The sequence below is a fragment of the Psammomys obesus genome, unplaced genomic scaffold (assembly GCF_907164565.1).
Source record: "Psammomys obesus unplaced genomic scaffold, mPsaObe1.curated_primary_1811, whole genome shotgun sequence".
NCBI classification, from domain to species: domain Eukaryota; kingdom Metazoa; phylum Chordata; class Mammalia; order Rodentia; family Muridae; genus Psammomys; species Psammomys obesus.
This window is the reverse complement of record NW_026596034.1, coordinates 9609840-9632885: the sequence shown is the minus strand read 5'-3', so window position 1 is coordinate 9632885 and position 23046 is coordinate 9609840. Positions and strand designations below refer to the sequence as shown.

At 42.7% G+C, this 23046-nt stretch overlaps 1 protein-coding gene across 2 annotated transcripts in view; it reads left to right on the top strand.

The window, feature by feature from the left end:
* Positions 1-23046, top strand: part of LOC129686808 (carboxylesterase 1E) — a 42544-nt gene that overhangs the window by 18115 nt on the left and 1383 nt on the right. The window contains exons 2-12 of one of the 2 annotated variants that reach the window (XM_055620910.1): positions 1218-1425; positions 3379-3523; positions 5638-5771; positions 7389-7542; positions 9848-9952; positions 10736-10840; positions 13027-13065; positions 15643-15783; positions 17542-17622; positions 17858-18005; positions 22718-22849. In XM_055620910.1, coding sequence (XP_055476885.1) covers positions 1218-1425; positions 3379-3523; positions 5638-5771; positions 7389-7542; positions 9848-9952; positions 10736-10840; positions 13027-13065; positions 15643-15783; positions 17542-17622; positions 17858-18005; positions 22718-22849 — 1392 coding nt within the window. The remainder of the gene's footprint in view (positions 1-1217; positions 1426-3378; positions 3524-5637; positions 5772-7388; positions 7543-9847; positions 9953-10735; positions 10841-13026; positions 13066-15642; positions 15784-17541; positions 17623-17857; positions 18006-22717; positions 22850-23046) is intronic. The other variant, XM_055620911.1, reaches the window with a different exon arrangement.

Here is a 23046-nt window from a genome sequence, read left to right as displayed (position 1 = left end):
CACATGCAGAAGGAAGTATGTTTTCAGTATCAAGGTGGGAGCAGTTGGAAGAATGAGAGAAAAGCTACTGATAAGGGGTGCTCTGATGCACTGAGGTGGTTGACCATGAAAGTGAAGACATGGGTGATCATGAAAAGGTGTGTAGAAACCCCCCCCCCTTGAAGCAGGATCAGGGTGATTCCCTCCCGCAATACACAGGATTTGGGGCAGAAAGAGATGCAGAGAAGTGAGAAGGATTGTCCACTCTAGGGTAGCGGAGTATATAATATAGAAGGTTCACCTCTGGATGATCCAGCTCAGAGCCAATGGAGGAATGTGCTAGAACATAATCGTTTCTTTTACAGTTGTTCATACTTTGTTTTCATCCACTGGGTAGGACACAAGCCTGGACTTTGAAGTCCTCCATTACAGGCACATTCTCACTGCTCTACGACCTTTAATTGCTAGGGCTTTGCTTGGTGTATTCAGATGCCACTCAAGCATCCCTGAAGGCCCTCTGTTCTACTGTATATGAGTTGTTACTGTTCTTCTGCATCTTCTTGGCTCTCCCTCCACTTATGCCTTCCCCTTTTACTCCTCCACCTGTTACAAGTCACAGCTCTTCCTTTGGGACAAAAATCAGAAGTGTACACTCCTAGGACATGTATTTCAACTCAGCATTAAGCCAAGTGTATCTTTGATCCTTTCTTGAGAGGAGAAGCCTCCTATCCATCCTCTTGTCCACCATGCAGCTTAACACTGGGAGCTTTTTATTATTATTATTATTTTAAGACAAGGTCTGTCTGTGTAGCTCTGGCTGTCCCGGAACTCTGTATGTAGAGCAGGCTGGCCTTGAGCTCACAGAGATCTGTCTTTCTCTGCCTCCTGAGTGTTTAAATTAAAGATATGTGTCACTATTCTGGGACAGTACCAGGTTCTTAATGAATTTCCAGAGACTTTTGTGGATGATACTGAAGGTCTCAAGTATTCCTAACAGCCACCACTCTTTCACATTGAGTTTTGCTTACATGCTTTTCTGTGTGCGGCTCCAGTTTCCTCTTCCATCAGCTCCCTAAAATAAGGACCGTTTTCTTCATCATTATTTTACATGAGAAGATAGTGAGGCTTACAGGGCTGAGGCTATTCATTCAAGGATCATGCTTAGAAAGGGGGGAAACCCGTTAAAACTCCGGATTTGAGTTTTCCTCTCCAATGTATCCTCATTTTCTCTTGTCCAGCAAGACACCCGTCCTCACCACCTGTGGTGGACACTGTTCATGGCAAAGTCCTGGGGAAGTACGTCAGCTTAGAAGGATTCACACAGCCTGTGGCCGTCTTCCTGGGAGTCCCCTTTGCCAAACCTCCTCTTGGATCCCTGAGGTTTGCTCCACCACAGCCTTCAGATCCCTGGAGCTTCGTGAAGAACGCCACCTCCTACCCTCCTATGTAAGGAGCTGGGGTGGGCCTGGACCTATTTGGGGGAATTTTTGTCTTGGAATGACGTAGGAAGAAGTCAACATAGTACTCTAACTGGCTTCTGCTTTGCTCTGGAGTCAGGCGCATTGTGGAAGACTTTAGCTTCCTGAGTCCCAGCTCTGCTTTGCAGAGAGACTTTTTCTCTTTGTGCCTGGAGTACGTGTGTGTTTCCTCATCCCTAACAAAAGCCTTTCAACTGCTGGAAATAAAAAGAACACTGTGGAAGCTTGGAGCACTTAGAACTGCACAGCTTTCTAGAGCCCTTTCTTCATCACGCACTTGAGCTCCTGCTGTTTTATAGTTTTTGTTGTTTATTTTACCGATGCTTGCCACAGGAAAGTTAGGAAACTCAAGACACGAAGGTGAAAAAAGTAAACCCACCCAGGATGTTACCCAGACACAAGTGTCACTGCCATCTGACGTGTTTCCAGTCTCTTGACTGTCACACACCTCTGCAGCTGTGATGAGTGTGTGTCTCACTTATGCTGGCAACATCACTCACTCTCTACTTTTAACCACCTTATTTTCAGCATCACACTGTATTACACTCATCCAGTCTTTACCTTCTTGTGATGAAGCTGGTATTGTTGATATATGATCTATATGAACTGTGGGAACTAGTCCACATACTCATGAATACTTTAGGATAAGTCCCAAAGAAGTAGAATCATTGAACTAAAGACTATGCCTTAGAGTGTCCCCATCAACAAACTCCGCCTAAACCTTAGACTTATTGAAATAATTTTGTCCTGCCTTTGGAGAAACAAATAATATGTGATAATCATAGCAATAATAAATATAATCTCAGTCTTTATTTTGTGTTGAAATCTAGTGAACTTAACTGATTCCTCTTTTGACATTTGAGTTACTACCTTTATGACTATTATACCCTTTACCCTCCATAATGTAAGAAAAGTTTCCAGAATGAAATGTTGATCCATTTCTGCCACCTAACAGCTGTGTCATCTTGACATATGAGGACCTCAGCAGCTGCTTCTATATGCTAAGAGCAATAATGCTTGGCTCCTGGGTCCATTGAGATCTAGGGATATGACTTGTAGTGTACTGGGAATATAAGTAGTTCACAGCATGGGACTTCGAGGTGGGGAGATGTTTAATCGGTTCTCCATCCTCCCTGTGCCTTGTTTTCTCAGCTATGAAATGAGGATGAAGATGGAGCCCACAGCGGAGCTCACCTAAAACATTAATGAGTGAGCACATAATTTAGACCCATGCCTAGATCACTGGGAAACTTCAGTAACATTACTAACTCCACCCTTGAATGGCCTCTGAGGTCTTTTAAGAGGGCAAAACGGGTTACTTCATTAATTAATGGTAGAATCTTAGCAGGCCATGGCTGCAAATCTCTTGGACATAGGAGTCTCCTTAGTGAGACCTGGCAGATTGGGACACGGGTCAGGGAAGTCCCAGGATCATCCATCTTATCAGTGGGTGAAGCTGAATTACCGATGAGATGCTGCTGAGTATCTCATCAGTCTTAGTCTGCCAGTTGAGGGCATTTCTGTGGCTGATGGCAGTCCCCCGAGGGCTAGAGCGTGTTCATCTGGTAGAGAAACTCAGTCTACTTTGCAGCCCACTGTACAAAGCCTAGCAGATCATGGGACCCTGTCTAGGCAGTGCGTGGAGTGTCATCTCCAAGAACAAGACAGCATTTAAGCACCTATGTCATTGGCCAGGCAGATCTAAGACTCTGGGAAGGGATTCATAGTAAATCCTTCTCTTGCTGTAAGACAATGAGATTGAGCCCCAGGGCTCCCATGGGATCCTGCGTTATCTCCATGCCAGTGTCTCCATCAGCTGATAGCAACTCACGGAGTTGCCTCTCCCCGTGCAAGGCCTTTGCCAGGTAATGCTTCCAGGTTGCATCTGGTGGAAACTCAGATGTTCTCTTTCCCCTCCCAGGTGCTCTCAAGATTCAGAGACAGGGAAAATAGTCCATGACCTCCTAACCAACAGGAAAGAGAGCATTCCTCTCCAGTTTTCTGAAGACTGTCTTTACCTAAATATTTATACTCCTGCTGACTTGGCAAAGAGTAACAGGCTGCCGGTAAGTCGTGGGACTCCTCCAACCTTCTGAGTTTCAGCATCTAGCTCCTCTGTACAACCAGGGGGATTGAGGACAGCTAGGAAAAGGGACACCACAGGCATGAACTGATTCAGAAGCCCAAGGCTTCCATCCATCAGAGAAGACACTTCCCCTTGATTTCCCCAAGAAAGTCAAGTAATGGTGCGTGCCTTTCATGTCCACTGAGATCTGGGAATGTTGCTTGTGACTCATTGCAAGAGTCTTCAAAGAAGTGCAACATGGAGTAGTTTTTCTGACTCCCTGTGCCTTTGTTTCCTCATTTATCAAACTGGTGTTTGGGAAAGACAACCTTACAGGTAGAATTTAATCTTCTCTGGCCTTTTCACACAAATAGAAGGAAAAACTGATTAGCCATAGTACTGCTGCTCAGGTGACTGCAGTACTTTTGCCCTAGGAATTGTGGGTCAGTAGGAAGAGAAACTACTTCTAACAGCATTTGTGGAGGTGGCCCACAACTAGGGGCGAGTATTTTGCTGTGTTCCAGATGTTGGGAACTGGAGCTACTAGCCCTATGATCACAAATGTTATAGCTGTTTTGCAGTTATAGAAGTTAGGGTCCCCTTCCCCCTGAAAGTAGCCTCCAGGCCACACTCCCTCCTCTGGGTAAGAACTAGCATTTTAGTTAGATATTGAGATTCTCCAGAACTATACCACAGTGAGCATTACAGCTTTCAGGCCTGTATATCAGAATTCCCAAGGCCCTGAAAGCAGCTCTTGCTATAGCTCCAGCCAGGAACAGGCTGTCCATAAGATCCAGGAACTCTCTGGAGCGCTTCCAGCAGCTGAGACTGTAGTTTTTCTTCTTTTGCTTTTGTATCCCTGTTCCTCTATAAGTCTCATCTCTCCACCCTCTCTCCTCCTTACTTCTACCATGCCTCTTCTCTCTGTCCTTACTATTCTCTGGGGCATTTCAGTTGCCTTTCACTGCTACTGTCATTGCTGTGGCTGTCATTTCTGGGGTGGTTGCTACTGCTGCATTTTGCTACTACTGATGCTTCTGCTGTCGTTGCTAATGCCATGACATCTGTTGGATCTGTTACTGACACACTGATGGCTTCTAATGCTTCTATCAACTCTGCCATTCTGCTGACACAGCTGTGCTGTCCCCAGCTTCCATAGTGCCTGCCTCTGACACTGTAGTAGCCACAGAATGTTCCTCTGGCTCCGATGCTGTTGTTTCCACTGTCATGAATTCTTCTCCTTTCTTCCGATCTCCCCCTCAGCTTACTGGGCTAGTAGTGGATATCGAGATAGGCAAGAGGGAAAAGAGTGTAGCTTAGTGTAGATAGCTGCCTGGATGCTCAAAGTCTTGAGTTTGACCCCTGCATCAGAAGAAAAAGAAGTGAGAAGTGCACTCTAGAGAAGTGTTTGCTTCATATATGCAAACCCAGCACCTAAGAGGCTAAGGGAGAAGCATTTGGGGCAAATTTGACGTCAGCCTGGGCTACATAGCAAGTACCAGGCCAGCCATGGTTACATTGTCTTAAAAATCAAATCCTTATCTCAGGGAGTTAGAGAGAGAAGAGGAAAAAAGGAAGAAGAGGATGGGGAAGTGGAAGGAGTGAAGAAGTTGAGGGGGAAGAGGAGAAAAAGGAGAGACCCTTTATTGGGTTTACTATTGAGGCACAGATGGGACTATGCTTCCCTCACTGGGTCACTTGTTCCTTCATCCTTTTGTTGCACTCAGTGTCACCATGTCCACAGTCAGACACAGAGTCTGAGAAAGATGAACATAAGCCATCGACACAAGGCCCTGTCACGAGAAGTGTACAATGCAGGAGTGAGCATGGCATCATTGGTTTTAGATGTTCCCATAGTGATGTTTTCAGTTTAAAGAGACCTATAAAAACAGGGCCCATGAGTCTTGGAAGAAAGGCAAGAAATTATGAGTGGAATGACTTTGTAGGCCCCAGCAAAGAGGAGGAAAGGCTTCCTGATATAGCCTTGCTAGGTAGTGGTTTGGCTTGGATGAAGGTCTCTTTGAGTCACCCTAGATTTAGGCAACCAGACTAGACCAATTCTATGGCCTTTCTGAGGTGGTTTCTAATAATCTGCGTTGTTGTGTTCTTTTCCAGGTGATGGTTTGGATCCATGGTGGTGGACTAGTGTTGGGTGGGGCATCCACCTATGATGGACTAGCCCTGTCTACCTATGAAAACGTGGTGGTGGTAGTCATTCAATACCGCCTGGGCATTTGGGGATTCTTCAGGTAGAGCCTGAACTCTTTTCTACAACTAATGGCTATATTAGTCTTATTTGTTTTCTTATTATATATCAGAATATCAGATCTTGTGATATTTATAAGGAAAATATTTATTGAGTTAATTTAAAAAGCTGATCATCCAAGATATGTTTCCCCCCTTCTGTTTGAGTTCTGGTATGGGCTCTTATTGAGATCAACTGCAGCATGCAGAAGAAATCACATGATGAGACACACAGCTAGAGGGAGAAGTTGGGAAAGTCTTGCTCTTTTCATAACTGGCTCACTAGGAACTAACCTTGGTCCCATGAGTTCAGCATGCCCAAGGGCAGTACACCTAGTAGCTTAATGACCTTCCTTCCACTGGGCCTCACATTTTACAGGTTCTATTACTTAATGTTCTTTTACATGATCACACTGAAAATGTAACAACTGCCAGATCAATCACCAGGGCTTAGCTCTGGTAACACCAAGTGTTTTAGAGACCTACGTTATGCTCCTTCACAATGCAGCCTGCTCCTTCGTTAATGGTCCATACCTGTCCATAAATTCTCCACTTAGGACACTTGCTTCTGAGCTGATTGATGTATTGTTCTATCTGCAATTCCAGGCGCAGATAACAGCTATTTTCAGACCACACCTTGCAGAGTGAGCACGTTGCTCTAGGAGGTGGCTGAGTTACACCATGCCTCTGTTATTGCAGGCAGAGAAAAAAGAACAAACCCAAGCGCTCTCTCTCTCTCTCAACCTCTCTCTCTCTCTCTCTCTCCACTCCACATCTAATCAATATCTAACCAACATCTAACCAACTGTTTAGTCCTTTTGGCTCCACCTTCAAAACAAACTGATTTCATCTCCTTCTCATCTACTCTAATTGAAGTCTTACAGTTTAGAACTTGGTTATTGTTATAAGCAGTGGTTTTCATAAACTTGTTACTTTTAAGGCATGTGTTTTCTACAGAGTGGACAGAAGTGGACACAGGTTGAATCATATCTTTCTTCTGCAAATGGTTTCCACACACTTATAACGACAAAGAACCCCTTGCCAAGGCTTCCAGCACCTGTTCTGCCTGTACCTGCTGCTAGATACACTCAGACCTTTGTTCCCATGCCCCAGAGGTCGTTGCAGCTGCTTCTTACAATGGCAGTAATACTTTATGATATTCGTAAGCCTGCCTACATTCTCATTTTATTCAGGTCTCTATTAGCTACCAGTGCTTCTGAGAGGCCTTTCTTGTTCCCATAGTATGACATCTGCCCGAACTCCCACCCCTGCATCTTCTGCAAGCTGATTTTATTATTTTTCAAAGAATTTTCATTGCTTGATACCAAAACTTCTTTCCAGCTGTTGACTATGCTCTGCAGTGTGAAGTGAATACAGCCAGAAGTTGGAGATTTTGGCTGTCTGCTTTCCAGATAAGCTCTACCTAGCTCTTAGACTACACAGTTTCTGGAAAATGAGTGTAGAGCCCCAGATCTACATCTGCCTTTGCTAGAGAGGTGAAAGGCAGGTGAAGATACGAGTCAGGAATGTAGGGCCCAGCTTATTTCACTGAGACCACCAGCCTACTTCTAGCTCTGAGAGTCCAGCCATGACAAACCCATCTTCACCTTGGTTTCCTTCAGCACAGGGGATGAACACAGCCGGGGGAACTGGGGCCACTTGGACCAGGTGGCCGCACTGCGCTGGGTCCAGGACAACATCGCCAACTTTGGAGGGGACCCAGGTTCTGTGACCATCTTCGGCGAGTCAGCAGGAGGTGAAAGTGTCTCTGTTCTTGTGAGTGTTCCTGGCAGCAGGCCTTATTTAGGCATGATATCTGCTGATAGGATCCCTTGGAGACTAGCCAGTCCAGCCATAGGAACTTTGCTTTTGATATCTGGATTCAGGTTTATTCTTTTATTGCTCAGGGTTAGACAGTGGAATACTAAGAACCAAACCCTCCTTGGCTGTTAGGAAATGCTTCTATGCCCCACCATAAAAAGCACCTGCTATATGTTCTCTTCACGCAATTGAATTGTTTTTCTCTTTGCTCATGACCTTAATATACAATTCATTTTTGGTGAGAAGGGGTGTTGTGCGTAAACTGCAGATAGTAAAAGGGAAGGGCATGAGGTAGACCAGGCATCACTGTTTGAGTACAAGCTAGACAGACCTACACGTTAAGGGAACTGGAAAACCAGGAGCTGTCAGGGGGTCCTCGGGGGTGGTGCCCTGGCTTTGAAAATCCAATACAAAGGGCAGCAATACCCGGGACTGAGGGTCGCTTGGAAAAGAGAGACGGCTATAAGGAAGGATGGCTAGGTATTGCAACAGAGAGAGGTAGTAAGAATGTAGGTCACAGGCACATTCTGTGATATGAGGAATTATTTTGGTGTGGACATGAGGAGTGGGAGACACTGAGGGAATCAACGGAAACTTCTGAGAGTCGTAAGTGGTTCTCCAGCTTCCTGGGAATCAATCAGAGTTACTCCAGCACCATAATTTTCAAACACGGTAGTTAACTAGCTGACAATTTAGAGGATAAGAAACAGTGCTGATAAACCCAAGGAGGACATTAGGGTGTGTATTGCTGTAGTATGCCCGCAATTTTTAACCATTCTGCGTGTATCTGGCATCTGTCTCCTGCCTACACACCTTCCATCATCTCTCCTTTCAGCCATTGTGTGTGTGAAAGTGTATGCTCCTATTTCTTTTTCACTTATTTATGTTGTGTAACTTTCTAATTTTAGTTTAATTCTGCCACGATTTTCCTATACATAACAGTTATAGAGTTATGGATTCTCTCTTCACTAATCTGTCAGCAATTTAAAATTTAGCTTGAGTTTACATTTTCTCTAGTTGAATACTTCTGCACAAGGAATTATTTTGGATGCTTCATTAATGGAAATATTTTGGTTCGAAGAAGAGAGCCCAGGGCCTCTTTCATGCTATATCTTTGATGAGATAACTAAATATTACAAATAATCTCCTGATTTATGTAAAAAAAAATCATTGCAACTTATTTTCCTCCCTTAGTTCCTTGGTTCCAGTGTTTTTCATATGAAACATTGATTTCATGCTTACAATCGTATAACTTTAATTTCCTCCATTCCATATATTATTTACAATCTGATAGTAAACTGAAATGAGTTGATAGACAAGTTTAATTAATTTCATTATATTTGCATGCATATTGATGTTGTAATATTTCCGTGCTCCTTCAGATGACTCAACTTTAAATGCTTGTCATTGATTTCTACTTTTATTTCACTGATGTCTCATTAGATACAGAAGATAATTTCAGTGTCATTGTACTTTTTAATGTTTTATTTCTGGGCTGTGATGTGATGGTTTTGGAGAAGGTTCCATTAGCAGTTGAAAACATTTGTATTCCTTATCTATTGGGTGGTATGCTCTGTTTATATCTGTTAAGCCCAGTTGATCCATGGTATATTTTATCTCTGAAATTATTTTGCTTGTTTTTAGTTTAGAAGATCTTTTTAAATATGGGTTGGGTATTGAAGCCCTCCAATTTTGCTGTGTCATATTCGAAGTGGCCTTTTATGCCCTATAGTGATTGTTTTATGAAATTAAGAGGCTACAAATGTTTGCTTCATAATTATCATAACTTTTAGATGAATTCTTTTATTATTATTGAATTAGTCCCCATCTCTTCTAATTATTTTTAGTTCAAAATATACTTTAATCACCTGTAAAGGTAGCTGTGCCTGCTTGTTTACAGTTTCCATTTGCTTGGTAATCTGCTTTCTCTGCTTTGGTACTCAATGTGTGAAAACCTATCTGTTGAAATGGACTTGTTCTTCAGTTTTTCCTTCTTCTTCTGACTCTATTTGGATGTTTCTATATGGATATTTCCAGAGGGATGTCCAAATAAAGTTCAGCTATGGGGCCAGGTAAAACTTGGCGCTGACTGCCATATATGGCCAGTGGGGCAATTCTACCTTGACTAGAAGCCCGCAGAAGTAAGGGTGAGGCTTCATGCTGGTCATCAAGGTGATCAAATGAAGTCCAAGCCCTGGCCCTACAGAATTTTATGAATCACTGTGAGTATACAGTCTCCTTCTCTACTCTTCTCTGCCAGGTGTTGTCTCCCTTGGCCAAGAATCTATTCCACAAGGCCATTTCTGAAAGTGGCGTGGCCCTCAGTGCGGGCCTGGTCAAGAAGAACACCAGGGCCTTGGCTGAGGTAAATTCCACACTGGGCAGTGCCTGTGCCCTTTTGTCCTCTCTCCTCATGAACCTGTCCTGCTATGGGATACAGCTGACATTTTCAATGGCCAAGCTTGTTTTGGGCTCACAGGTAGGCCAAGCCGTGTGAGCTCTGAAATTATTTGGGGTGAATCATGCTCCTTACACACAGCAATTTGGTGTGGTAGTAAGGGTTACCCTGAGCACATCACATCTTTTATTTCTCCTCATAGGATAGATGCAGTTCATAGGTGAGTGGCAATGCTACCTGGTAGGAGCATGGAGAAAGTAGCTCTACATCAGACAGTAGAATTCTCAGTTCTTTCTCTTCACCACACTGCACATGGCTTCTCTTAATGCATCCACATTCACAATATTGTGCCCAATTAACAAGTTATTTTTGTTTATTTAAGACAAGGTCTCACTATGTAACCCTGGCTGACCTGAAATTCACTTTGTAGAATAGGCTGACCTAGAACTCACAAAAATCCACCTGCCTCTGTCTCCTAAGTGCTAGGGTTAAAGGCATTTGCCACCACACCCAACTCCACTTACCATACTATAAAGTAACACAGGCTCCAAAATTTAAATATTCTGTATCAAATCCCAATTACTAACAGAGGCAACGCTCTGAGGGGCCCAGACCCCACAGCTCCTGGTATTGGGAATTTTGGGCAATTATGTATCATTAGAGTGTGGGTATTGGATAGAATTCTAGGATGTATTGACAGAGGTATAAATACTGCTCTTGACCTTTGCTGTGGCCTGTGATCTGATGAAGAAAATTGTTGCTGCATCTGGTTGTGAAAACACCACCTCAGCCACCATGGTTCACTGCCTTCGCCAGAAGACAGAGAAAGAGCTCTTGGAGACCACACTGAAATTGGTAGGTGTGCCTGTCTGAGGGGTCCCCAACCTTGTACTTTACCCTGGACTTCTCTTCATCTGTTTTGTAGTTTTGGAAAAGATACTTGGGACTTTTTCTTGCCTCTTGGCAACCATGTCAGCCTTCTGTATTATTGAGGTTGTTTTTTTATCTCTCATCAGTGGTTTTTCATTATAAAACATCACTTGGCTGGTTTAGAAGCTATCTGAATTATAACAGTTCCTACCTAACTTTTCTGTGCTTTCAAAGACTACTGTAAAAAGGACAACTACCTGCCTACCCGTCTTTCAGTCTTTCATCTGTCCACCCCTCCATCCATTTCATTGAAACAAGTCCATCAGTCTTGTTGAGATCTATCATAACTTGTCACTTACTGTCAGTTTGACCATAATCTATGAGCCATTTAGCCAGCATCTGTAACTTTTCACCCAATCCTTTAAACGGTTGTTGGCGTATCTTTCCCATTCATGACCAGTTCATTTAGTGGCCAACTCCATCAATCCAACCATAATAATTTTGGGAGCATGGTGTCAGGGTAGGAGATTCAAGAACAGACTTCACGTTTTCTCTGCTTGCCAGAATAACCCACAGATAAAAACAATCGTATATTGACTGGATTAAGTGTGTTGGGAATACAGAGAGATGACACATTCATTAGAGCCAGCCAAGAGATATTGCTAAGAGAAGGTAACATTTGAGGACTGACTGATGCTTTTGGTAGTTTGTTATCATGGGGAACCTCACAGGAAAATATGAAAAATAGGGCATGCAGCGACGTAATAACTGGTTTCTTTGTAAGGGTGATATCTTGGGATTCAGCTGAGAGCCTGATCTCTTCATATGGACTTTGCACACTAGTGGCCATTTCTCTATCCTCATGAACCACATCTAGTACTCTGATCCTCTTGTAACTCTATGGGTTGAGTCCAATATGGCCATGGGTCTTGGGTTCTGATAGACCACATACACGCGCGCGCGCGCGCGCACACACACACACACACACACACAATGAAGTCCATGTTTTTCAGAGTTAAGCTCAGCTGTATTCTTTTTCTCCTTGGATTTGTAAGTTGGCCTCAATATGTATTTAGGTAGCCTTACTCTCAGTTCTTCTGTATCACCATCTTCTGTGGGTGATACAGGTCTTCTTGTTGATGTCTGTTTCACAGCTGTTTTTGAATACCCAGAATTGGAAATTATGTCTTCCATCCATAGGGAGTGCCTGTCACATACGGGATTACTTTGTATCTTTGGGATGCTCCAGAGAACATAAGATCGCATGACATATTTCTAAGAGTTTTTAAGATGCTTCTATGACTCTTCACTAAGTAGAGAGAGAGTGGAAAAGCAGAGAAAGCCTGAGCAACATGGTAAATACACAGCACAGGAAAGTGTGCAGTGGAATGATTTAAATGAACACAGGCTTTGGAGTTTTCCAACACAAGACTAGAGCATTCACATCAGGATTGTGTTGAGGCTGAGTCTTCCAGTAACTAAGACCTAAGATGCTGAGGAGCAGAGGGCTCAGGATGCAGCTGGATCGAGGTGATGAGAGCATGTTTAGGTTTTTCCAGTCTTTATCCTTATGTTTGCCATCATTTCTGGCTGACTTCTCCATGCAGGAGGTTTGCTCCCTGGGAGGCTGAAGATAGCAGCATTCAAGATCTATGTGACATCTCTTTGGAAGCCAACCTTCTCCAAACTCTATCTATATAATTGGTATAAAGCCTATGCTGTCTTGTAGGTATCTTTAAAATGCGCTTTATATTCAGGGGCAGGGCAACCCCATGTCACATGTAGTCGCCTAAACTTACAATGTCAGAATAAGGAAGAGGAATGTAAGGGCTAGGCCAGTGTTTTCAGGAGAAACCACTCCAGCCCACTTCTGTCCATCTCATTCCTGTCTCCCTTCAAGTCATCATATGCCCCATAGACCATGTTTTCACAGAAACCTTGAAGTGTCACCAAAGAGAGCAAGTAGGGAGAAAGATGAAGAGGACAGGCGCGCGCGTGCACACACACACACACACACACACACACACACACACACACACACACACAGTGCCCATGCACAGAGGACGCTGTAGGAATCAGGAGAGAGAGACTGATCAGTCCCCAGACACAGCTCAGAGAATCAGCTTTGCACAGGGAAGGCTTCGTAACACATCCCTGTCTTCTCTTCACAGAATCTTTTTAAGCTGGATTTGCATGGAGACTCCAGGCAGGTAAGGATCATTGCCTTCTGGCTTAGACATGTTTTGAATCTTAACAATGCTTTTACATCAGAGAACTGTAAGTGATCCTTCTGTTTGTGGAATTCTGGTCATTCCTCTGTGTGCATTGTCGAGGCTGAGAGAAGGGAAACCACCCAGTCACTTGTCAATTAGCACAGCAGATGGATCAGAGGCAGGAACTGAACTTAGCCCTGACTCTCTGTAGAGTTCTACTGGTCAACAACTTTGTACTCTGGGCGTGTTCTTCCCCACTCATTCGCATTCCTCATTCCCAAAATGAGTTTGCAGGGAGAGGATTCACTAGAACTTTCCACCCTCAAGAGACACAGATGCCTACCTAAGGGTTTTTTGGGAGGAGGAGAGCTAATGAGCTATGCAGGCAGGAGCCTGGACTTTTACTCTCCTATGACTTCAGAAAGTTCATCATCACCCTTAATTCTCCCTCTCCCAGTTGTTGTCCTCTCTGTTTAAATTCCTAAGAATCCCAAACATCCACGAAGGGTCTAATGAGAGTGAAATGAGATTCTTCCTGTTATTCAGTAATGATTTAGGAAAGACTCGCTCTATGTCAAAGGCTATTTAATAGCTGGGACATGACAGTGAAGTATGGATAATCTTCTGCTTTCTTTGAGAGTTCTGTCCTAGTAGGGGAGGGGTGTTGCAGCAGAAGAAAATGTACTAACATGTAATAATATATGTTTCCTATTGATTTGAATTAAATTAATTGGGAGGTGTGGCAAGAATTGGCCCATGGTGTTCTGTAAGTAGCAGAGTCAGAGGAGATGTCCCTTAAGTATTCATGGCTGAAGTTTGTGAGGGAAGCTCTGAAAGGGACAAGGATGCCAGCAGTCAGGAAGGCTGGTCAAGAATGCTATAGGCAGATGGAAGAGCAGCTGCCAGAAGGCTTGTGTGTTTGGGATGGAGGCAGAGAGGAGGAAAGAGGTTGGAAGCTGAGTTGGTCATGGATGTGGGAAGGGAGACACCACAGATGGGACTGTGACCCCCACATGAAGCGGGCATGTCCAGATGGCTTTGGCAGAGCAATGACCTGATGGATTTACAACAGTCTCCTGGACTGCAGTGTGGAAATAGTGCAATCAATGTGAAGGAAAGAAATAGGGCAGATGCTAAGCCCATCTGAGAGGTCCACCCAAAGCAGCTATATAGACAGAGGTTCCTAGTGGGTTACACCAGGCCTAGAGCAGTGTGACAATATTTGAAGTCTGGACAGTTTTGAAGGAATATTTGGCAACACTTGACAATAGACATTATGTTGTAGTTTGTACTTCTCTCATGTATTTTGTCTTTGTTCTCTATAGTTAATTTTTAACTCTAACATGGCTTAGTGATATCCCAACCAGGTAAAGTCTAATTGTTTTTCAAAAATAGTTAATTCAAAATATTAATACAGACATATAGCTCACCATCCACCATGAATCTTATAAATTATTAATTTAGTTACTTGCTAAAGTGAACATATGAGCCCTGGGTCAACAAGTGTGACATTGCTGGGGTCATCTGCAACACCCGCACAGATCAATGAGAGGTGTGAGCCATCCCATTTGCAGTAAAGCTTTATCTCCTTGTCTCATCATTCCTAATCACATATGTCCACTTTGTGGGCTATTTACTGCCATTTTTCAGTGCTTGCTGTTCGAAGTGATTTCTCTGCTTTAAGATGCTCTAGAGCACAGTGATGCCATAGGGCAAGTGTCCCCAAACAAGACAGGCCAGGACCCTTTGGGAGAAAACAGGTGTGATAGGTAGACTTATGCCATGCTGAGTTATGGTGTCTCTTGACCCTGAAGTCAGTGTTGATGAGGCAACATGACAATACATCCAAAGAGAGAGAGGAAAATTACCTAACTCTTGGGAAAGCCATGCTAAAGAGTAGTCATGTGATTCCTTTAGTGAAGAGATTGGAAGAGATTGGAAGTTAGGTAAATTAGTGGATTCATGAGATGATTCATTTAAAAATCATAGTAGACTTCATGGTTGTGAATCTGAAGCCAAATAAATTTATTCTTATGTTACCCATGGTTGGGGAAATACTAAGTCCTATTGAGCTGGTGTTTTATTATAAGTTCTATACATGCATTTTTGTGATAAATCTATGTTTTATAACTGAGACCCACATACAAGACAAGGATGATGTCAATGTTGTGAGCAGGGGTTGTGAGCAAAGCAGGAACTTAGCTCTGGAATTCCCCAACAGCAGTGGCTCAGGATTCACAAATGCATCATTTGTGTCAATTTTACAGGCGTAACTGTCAGGCATAATGGGAATCACTCTGGATGATATAACCTACTACAGATGGAAATACGTATTCTAAAATGATAACTTAATTTCAGCTAAGGGCCCTTCTGTTCCTTTTCTCCAACCTTCAGTGTACCACTGAGATACCCCTAATTAGGCCCTTAGTGGCATATAGACCCTTAATTTCATTCTTAGGACCCTAAGTTCCCATGGCTTCTACCTGAGCCACGGTGTCTATTTTCTGGCTGTTTCCTTAGAAAGTCTGAGAGGGGAATGGGTTATCTCTGGCGCTGTGTTTGTCTCTTCCCCAGAGCTATCCCTTTATTCCCACTGTGCTGGATGGAGTGGTGCTGCCAAAGATGCCCAAAGAGATCCTGGCTGAGAAGAGCTTCAACACCGTGCCCTACATTGTGGGCATCAACAAGCAAGAGTTTGGCTGGATTCTGCCAACTGTGAGCATAAACAGACCTATTAGAGAAAGTGCTCCCTGTCACCTACCCAGCATTCCTCCAACACGGGCTCTTTCTTGCCCAAGTTCTGCTTGTGCTTAGGGAATGTTTGCTGCCCAAGCTAACTTTAATCCTGTGTGATCCAGTTCTGGGAATCCTGTCTCAGTAAACACTTTGTCATTCCATTAAACTTAGGTTCTTGAAGGATCTAGGCTGAGAGGGCCTAGATGAATGTCAAACAGCATGACGTCTCTATATGGGAAAGGACCGGAAGTTCAGCAGAGTCTGAAGGGGAACCACAGCTTCTACCATGAACCTGGACACACTTTTCATAAATCTCCAAATATGCTTTAATTTCACATCATTGAAAGATTCAAAGTTAAAATACACTTTTAAAGGGAAAAATGGCTTTTCCTGTTCAAAGATAACAGCAAGAGCCAGACATTAAGTACAAGAGTAAAGCAGGTTTCATTCGCTAATAGGGTAGCAATAGGGAGAAGCTTGAACATGGTCTGAACTCAAGTCGCAGACAGAGACATCACTAATCCTGGAGATGTTTCAAGGCTAGGGAAGCCTGGAGAGGAACAGTGTGATTTGTGGAGAGTCTGTGTAGCCAGACATTGGATTCCTTATCCAAACATTATTCAGAACTCATCTGCAGTAGAACCACACTTCGTGAGAGGTAGAAAGAATTTCAAGGGGCAGTAAGGCCACCACAGAAAAAGAATTGTCATCCTGTGTGTTTACACTAGGTTACAAAAAGATTCATGATAGTTATTCTCAAGCATTTGGGACCTTGGGTGTGAAGTTCCCATAGGTAGAGAAGTGAGGCTAACCTCGGGATTTCTATAGTAAGTGAGTGCTCTGGGGCAGCTCTCAGGGTCTGTCTGTCCACAACCATGATTTAGCTGGAGAAGAGTCATTTCTCCTGAAAGCAGCAGGCTTTCCCAGCACAGTCATTATAGGGAGACCAGGGTTAGTCTATCATGTGGCTTTCAGTTGCGAGAAGTTAAGTCCCTGCATAATACTGAGACAGGCTGAGAGTTCTACAGCTCACTGCAGAAAGATTTTGTAGATATTAAAGAATATAGCAGATTTTTGCATTGTCTTTTTGTCTGTGAGGTTTTGTTCCGTCTCTGCTTTGAGGTTTTTGAGCCCCTTGGCCTGATCAATACACATAATTAGAGTATCTTTTTCATGCCTGGATTTCTGTATAAATCCATCTGTTTTACTGATTGTTTTAAAGCTCATAACAAGCATGCCCATCAAAGCTCAACTAATACTTTTATTGTGCTTTGTTATAGTTACTTGGTCTGTTTGTTTCATTCTACTAACTTCTGAGGATTCATAGATGCTAACCACATTTTCGTTATTGTCTTCATTTATCTATTTATTTATTTATCTATTTATTTTACACCCTGATCCCAGCCCCCTCATTCCTCTCCTCCAAGTTCCACCCTCCTTCCCCCTCCCTCTATCTCCCCCTCCTTCTCAGAGAAAGGGAGGACCCCCAAGGGTACCAACCCACTGTGTTACCTCAAGTTGCAGCAGTCTCTCCCACTGAGGCCTGATGAGACAGCCCAGATAGGGGAAAGGGATCCAGAGGTAGGCAAAAGAGTCAGAGACAGCCCCTACTCCCATTTCTAGGGAACCCACATGTTGACCACACTGCATATCTGCTACATAGTTTAGGGAGTCTAGGCCTAGGCCATGCATGCTCTTTGGTCTGTGAGCCCCCATGCTAACCATGTTTTTACGTAGATGATGAACTATCCACCCTCTGACATGAAAGTGGACCGGATGACAGCCACATCTCTCTTGAAGAAGTCGTCTTTTATTCTTGTAAGCAACCCGGGGATTATGGCAACTGGTTGAGGAACACAGAAAACCTGAGAACTTGCCCCAAATTACAAATGTGCTATGTATCAGAAAAAGAATGGGGTCTTCCTGATGTCTCCATTTTTCTGATGTTCTCACATCAGAATTTGTTCAGGGTTCAAGAGGTTCATCGTCAATAAGGAGGCTGGAAAAGTTACACAAGTCATGTGATAGTGGTCATTTTCCTTATCCATGCTAGAACCTCCCCGAGGATAAGATTCCCATGGCCGTTGAGTATTATTTAAGAGACACAGATGACCCAGGCAGAAATAAAGACCAACTTCTGGAGCTGATCGGGGATGTGGCCTTGGTTGTCCCATCTGTGATTGTCTCCCGTGGACATAGAGGTGAGTCCCAGACATTGGACACTTATTTTACCACTTTTCTCTCAGACTTGCCTATCTCCCAGCATTTGAAAATGTGAAACTGCTGACATCAAGCCTCTAAGTCTGACTTTTTGGCCTTATCATGGTATTGTTCTCTCTTATTTGTGCCAATGATATCATCTGCAGAAAGAATTGAAATGCAAGGGAGTAGCCCAAAAACCATGAGGTGGGACATGAGGAAGTGACACAGGAAAGAAATGGAGTCCAGTAAATGATGCCAGGCTAAGCATATATTCTCTGGAGCTGGAGCTGGGAAGGGCTGGGAAACAAGCAAAGCACACATCTCAAGGTGATCCATCTGAATAGTGTTTGATCTAACAATGACCACTTCCCATTAGGCTAATCCTGGCCCAAGGGGTTGCTGTTTCTGTTGGGTTGCTGTGCAGAGAAGCTTCTAGTATGTTATAACCAGACAAAGAGCCTTTAGGTCAAGAGTGACAGATGGTAGAGGCAGACCGAAGTCAGGCCATGAACAGGAACAAGTGTCGCACCAACAGCATCTGTCACAGGGTTCCTCATCTGAAGTTCCTCATCTGCTGGTACGTGGGTTTAGTATTTACCAAATACTAGGTAATGTTTTAGAACGGGTTTGATGTCAGAGCTAGTTTTAGAGTACTTTACAGAGGGAAGAGTGGAAATGAGGTACAACATAGGGAAGGCTGTTTCTGACCAAGGAGGTCAGTGAGGGAGAACTGTGTAAGGTAGGAATGTAAACACTCTCAGTGTTCTTGCCTGGCTTCTGTCCATCTTAGTGTGCCAATGTGTTCAGGCTGGGCCTGTCACAGAACCTTCCCATGTGACAGGTGCCGGGCATGGGTGTGAGCTTCGGGATAATAAGCTCACCCTAGGGATGGTGACCTCTGTGGTTGCCATGTATGGAGCCCATCTTTTCCCCAGCTTTCACTCACTCAATCAGCAATCCAGCAAACAATGCTCTGTTCTGGATTACTCTCCCTAACTTCCTGGGAGAGATTTTAAGAATTTTACTTTATATTTGATTTATGTGCAAGTGTGTGTGTGTGTGTGTGTGTGTGTGTGTGTGTGTGTGTGTGTGTCCTATTTCTGCTGGTTCTGGCAGAGGCCAGAAGAAAGTCATAGGAATCAAATACAGGTCCTCTAGAAGAGAAACAAGTCCTCTTAACCACAGAACCATCTTTCTAGCCCTTAGAAGGGATTTAAAATCTGTGTTTGCATCCATGATGTAAACTAGCTATAGGGGCTACCTACTGGTACTTCAGTTTTCCCAGTTGTGGGCAAGAAGAACAGGGGCGAACACAATGCTATAATGAGGAGAGAGACAGAAGGAACCTATGTGCCAGTACTGACAACTACATATGTGTTTGTATAATGCAGTAATAATATATGTAAATGATGTAAATAATGGAAATACAAGGTGATGTTGCAGTTTACAAGCCAATATGAAATAATTACTGTAACTTTGCTGCCACAGCAAATTTCATTTAATGAAAACATCTGACATTTCCTTCAGCATTTTAAAATAGTCTTTAAGAACATGTTTGGGTTTTTTTTGTATCACATTGTACAATGTAATTCAAAATGAAAAATGGAGTGGGTGAGAGAGAGCTCAGCAGGTAAATGTTCTTGCTCCCCAAACTGATGACCTGAGTTCAATCCCTGGGACTCACATGGTTGTCTTCTGACCACACATGCACTGTGTCCGGCCCATCCCAAGACAAAATACAAATAGGCAAGTACAATAAAAAATTTTAAAGATGAACGGAATGATTTTAGGACAGCCCACTACACCCTACCTTCAGGCTGTGGCCCTTTCACTCTTTGATGTTCTGAGCTCTTTTGTTGAAGCTCAATGTATATCTTTGTATAATGTGTATACTTGCCTACCTAAGCCTGACTTAGTCCACTGAGCATATAATTCTCCATCTTTATGTGGGTTGTCATAATGGCAATGAACGCATCTTCCTTTTTAAGAGCATGCATTATTCCATCTACAGTATAACATATTTTTTATTTATTCATCTATTGATAGACACACAGTAATTCCATAACCTGACTTTGGTGAGCAGTGCAATCATTTCAAATCAACGTGCTTTAAACAGTGTCCTTGTGTTTTGTAGTACACACGTTGTAGGAATGATTTTTCTTCTCTCTTCGCCCTTGCCCACGCTAGTTGTTATTGTTTGATTTTTATAAAATGCATTCAGACTGGGAAAGATGCTACCTAATTGTGATTCTAATTTACATTGCATTAATGGTCGTTGATGTTAACAAATTTTGTTTATCTGTTGTCCATTTTATGCTTTTAAAGAAATGTCTACTCAGGCCCTTGTCATTTTCTTTTCTTTGTGAGAGAAGGTCTATCTATTTAGAAAAAGCCAAAGGCCTCCTCCTGCCTCCTTGTCTCAACTGCCAAGATTACAAGGGGTCTCCCATCCTGACAGTAGTTTGGATTCTTACCCAAATACATGGGTTTTGTTTTGCTTTTTTTCTTGCAGTTTAGTTGTTCACATTCCTTAGATAATTTGTATAGCAACCCTTTATAGCATATATCATTTGAAAATACTCCCTACCTTGTCCACATGCGCGCACACACACACACACACACACACACACACACACACACACACACACACAATCAGACATGGATTGTCTGTGTAAACTGTTCATTTCTTTTTCTTCCTGTGAAGAAGTTTTGCAGTGGGATATCCATCCCATTTCACTTTTTTCCCCCCCTGGGTTGTCTCCACTTTTGGGGTCAAAGCCAGAGAGCCATGTTCTACCCAGTGTCATATAGTTTTTCTTCTATGTTTTCTTATTGTTATTTCTCATTGTGAATTAGACTTATCACCCAGTTTTCTAGTTTTTCTTTGGTAAATCATGAGATAAGCATCTAGTCTAACAGGTCTGCATATGGGGATCCATTTTTCTGAACAGCAATTACTGAAGTGACTTTCTTTTTCCTTGTGTGTTCTTGGAATGTACCACACAAGAGGGAATGCTGTTAACTACAGACTATGTGTATCCTAGGTGAAAGAGACAACAAGCACAAAAAATTTTCTCATGAAATGGAAAGATGTGCCGTATTCTAATCACGGTTGACAGTGTGTTCTGGAATTCATTTTGGGGATCCATATAGGGTTTTATTGGTCAGTGTGTCTATCTTCTCTGTTTTCTTTTTGTTGTTGCAATTACTTTGTACAGCATGAAAGTATTGGATGAGACATTAAGTATTGTTCATATTGCTCATGATTGCCCTTAGTATGTGCATGTATATATGCATTTGTGTGTATGTATGCATGTTTACTTTCATTGACATCGGATTTTTGATAGGAATTGCACAGAACCAATAGAACACTTTGTATAATGTCTACGTTTTTTAATTTTTTTAGACAGGTCTCACGATGTAGGCTGGCCTGGAACTCACTATGTAGATCAAGCTGGCCTTAAAGAAGATGACTACCTGGGTTTTTTTTCCATCAGTCTTTAATGCTACATGTCACAAAAATGAATTATTTTTTTATCTCAGTGTCAAATCTTACCATGTTAAAATGGATTAGCATTTAAGTGTGCCATTACATTTTGTTTACTAGCATTTTATTAAGTGCTTTTACATGTATACTTATAGAAAATGTGTTATATTTTATTATATTTTCTTACAGTGTTTTTTTTTTGTCTTATTCTAGTTTGAAGGTAATGCTGTCCTGGAACTAGTCCCATTTCTCTTATTTTTAGAGAAATTTGGGGGGAATGTTTGGGTTGATACTAGTTTTTCTCTAAGTCACTCATCTGTAAAGTCATCAGAACGTGGTTGTCTCCTCGTTGATAGGACGCTTATGTTATCATTAATTTGATCTATTTATATTTTGTATGTGTGGTATACATATGTGTTTATGGATGTTCATATGTATGTTGGCACACACTTGTATGTATGAATGTGAATACCAGACTTCTGCTGCTCTCCACCTTATATACCAAGTCAGGGCCCCTGGCTTGAACTCAGGACTCAGTAGTTAAGCTGGTCTAACTTGTCAGCTTGCTCCAGGGATCCCCATCTCTGCCTCCAGCATGCCAGGGCTACACCAGTCTGTAATGCCACAGGCAGGCTGTGTTTACGTGCATGCTGGGTATCCACACACTCATCCTCACGCTTGTGTGGCAAGTTCTTCCGCAATGAGCTATCTCTCCATCCCTATTTCAATATGCTTTAAAATTTCCACTTGTTTCCATAGCAAGCATATTAGTGGACCAGGATCATGTTTCTTTCCATGACTCTATGCATTTTCTCAAATTCTTCCTGGTATTGATATCAAGTTTCAAACCATTGTGATCAGAAAAGATGCTTGCTCTAACTCCAGTCTTCTTGAATTAGCTGAGGGTTGTGTTGGATCCTCAGGTAGGATCTGTCTTAAAGAAAGTTCTGTGGATGCTTAAAATACTAGCATTTTGGGGTAGACAAATATGTGCAATTAATTAGATTGAGTCTTCCCAAAATACTGATCAAGATTTGTGTTTCTTTTCCCTCATATGGATATTATGTTTCACTCCTGCCCAGTGCTAAGCACATGAAGAAGCTTTTGTTGAACTGTTTCTTTATTTCACTTACACTCAAAAGGTCTCCTGCATTACAGAGGCCTTGATATCGTCCACACTTGTATCTAGCAACACTAATGGTAAGTGATTCTGTGTCTTCCCAGATGCCGGAGCTCCCACCTACATGTATGAGTTTCAGTATCGTCCAAGCTTCTCACCAGAAATGAAACCCAGCAATGTGGTAGGAGATCATGGAGATGAAGTCTACTCTGTCTTTGGTGCCCCGATTTTAAGAGGTAATGGTGCTTTGGGGTCTGTGAGCTTGGGATTAGGAGGTCTGGGTTCTAGTCTTGTGTCTGTGGCCTTGAATGCATTTTTCCTCTCTTGACATTCACTTCCCAACTCAGTGGAACAGTGCTAAACTCAACTGTCAAGTTCCCAGCCTTTCTCCCACTCCAGCATACACAAGGAAAGTTACATACTCATGTGTAGC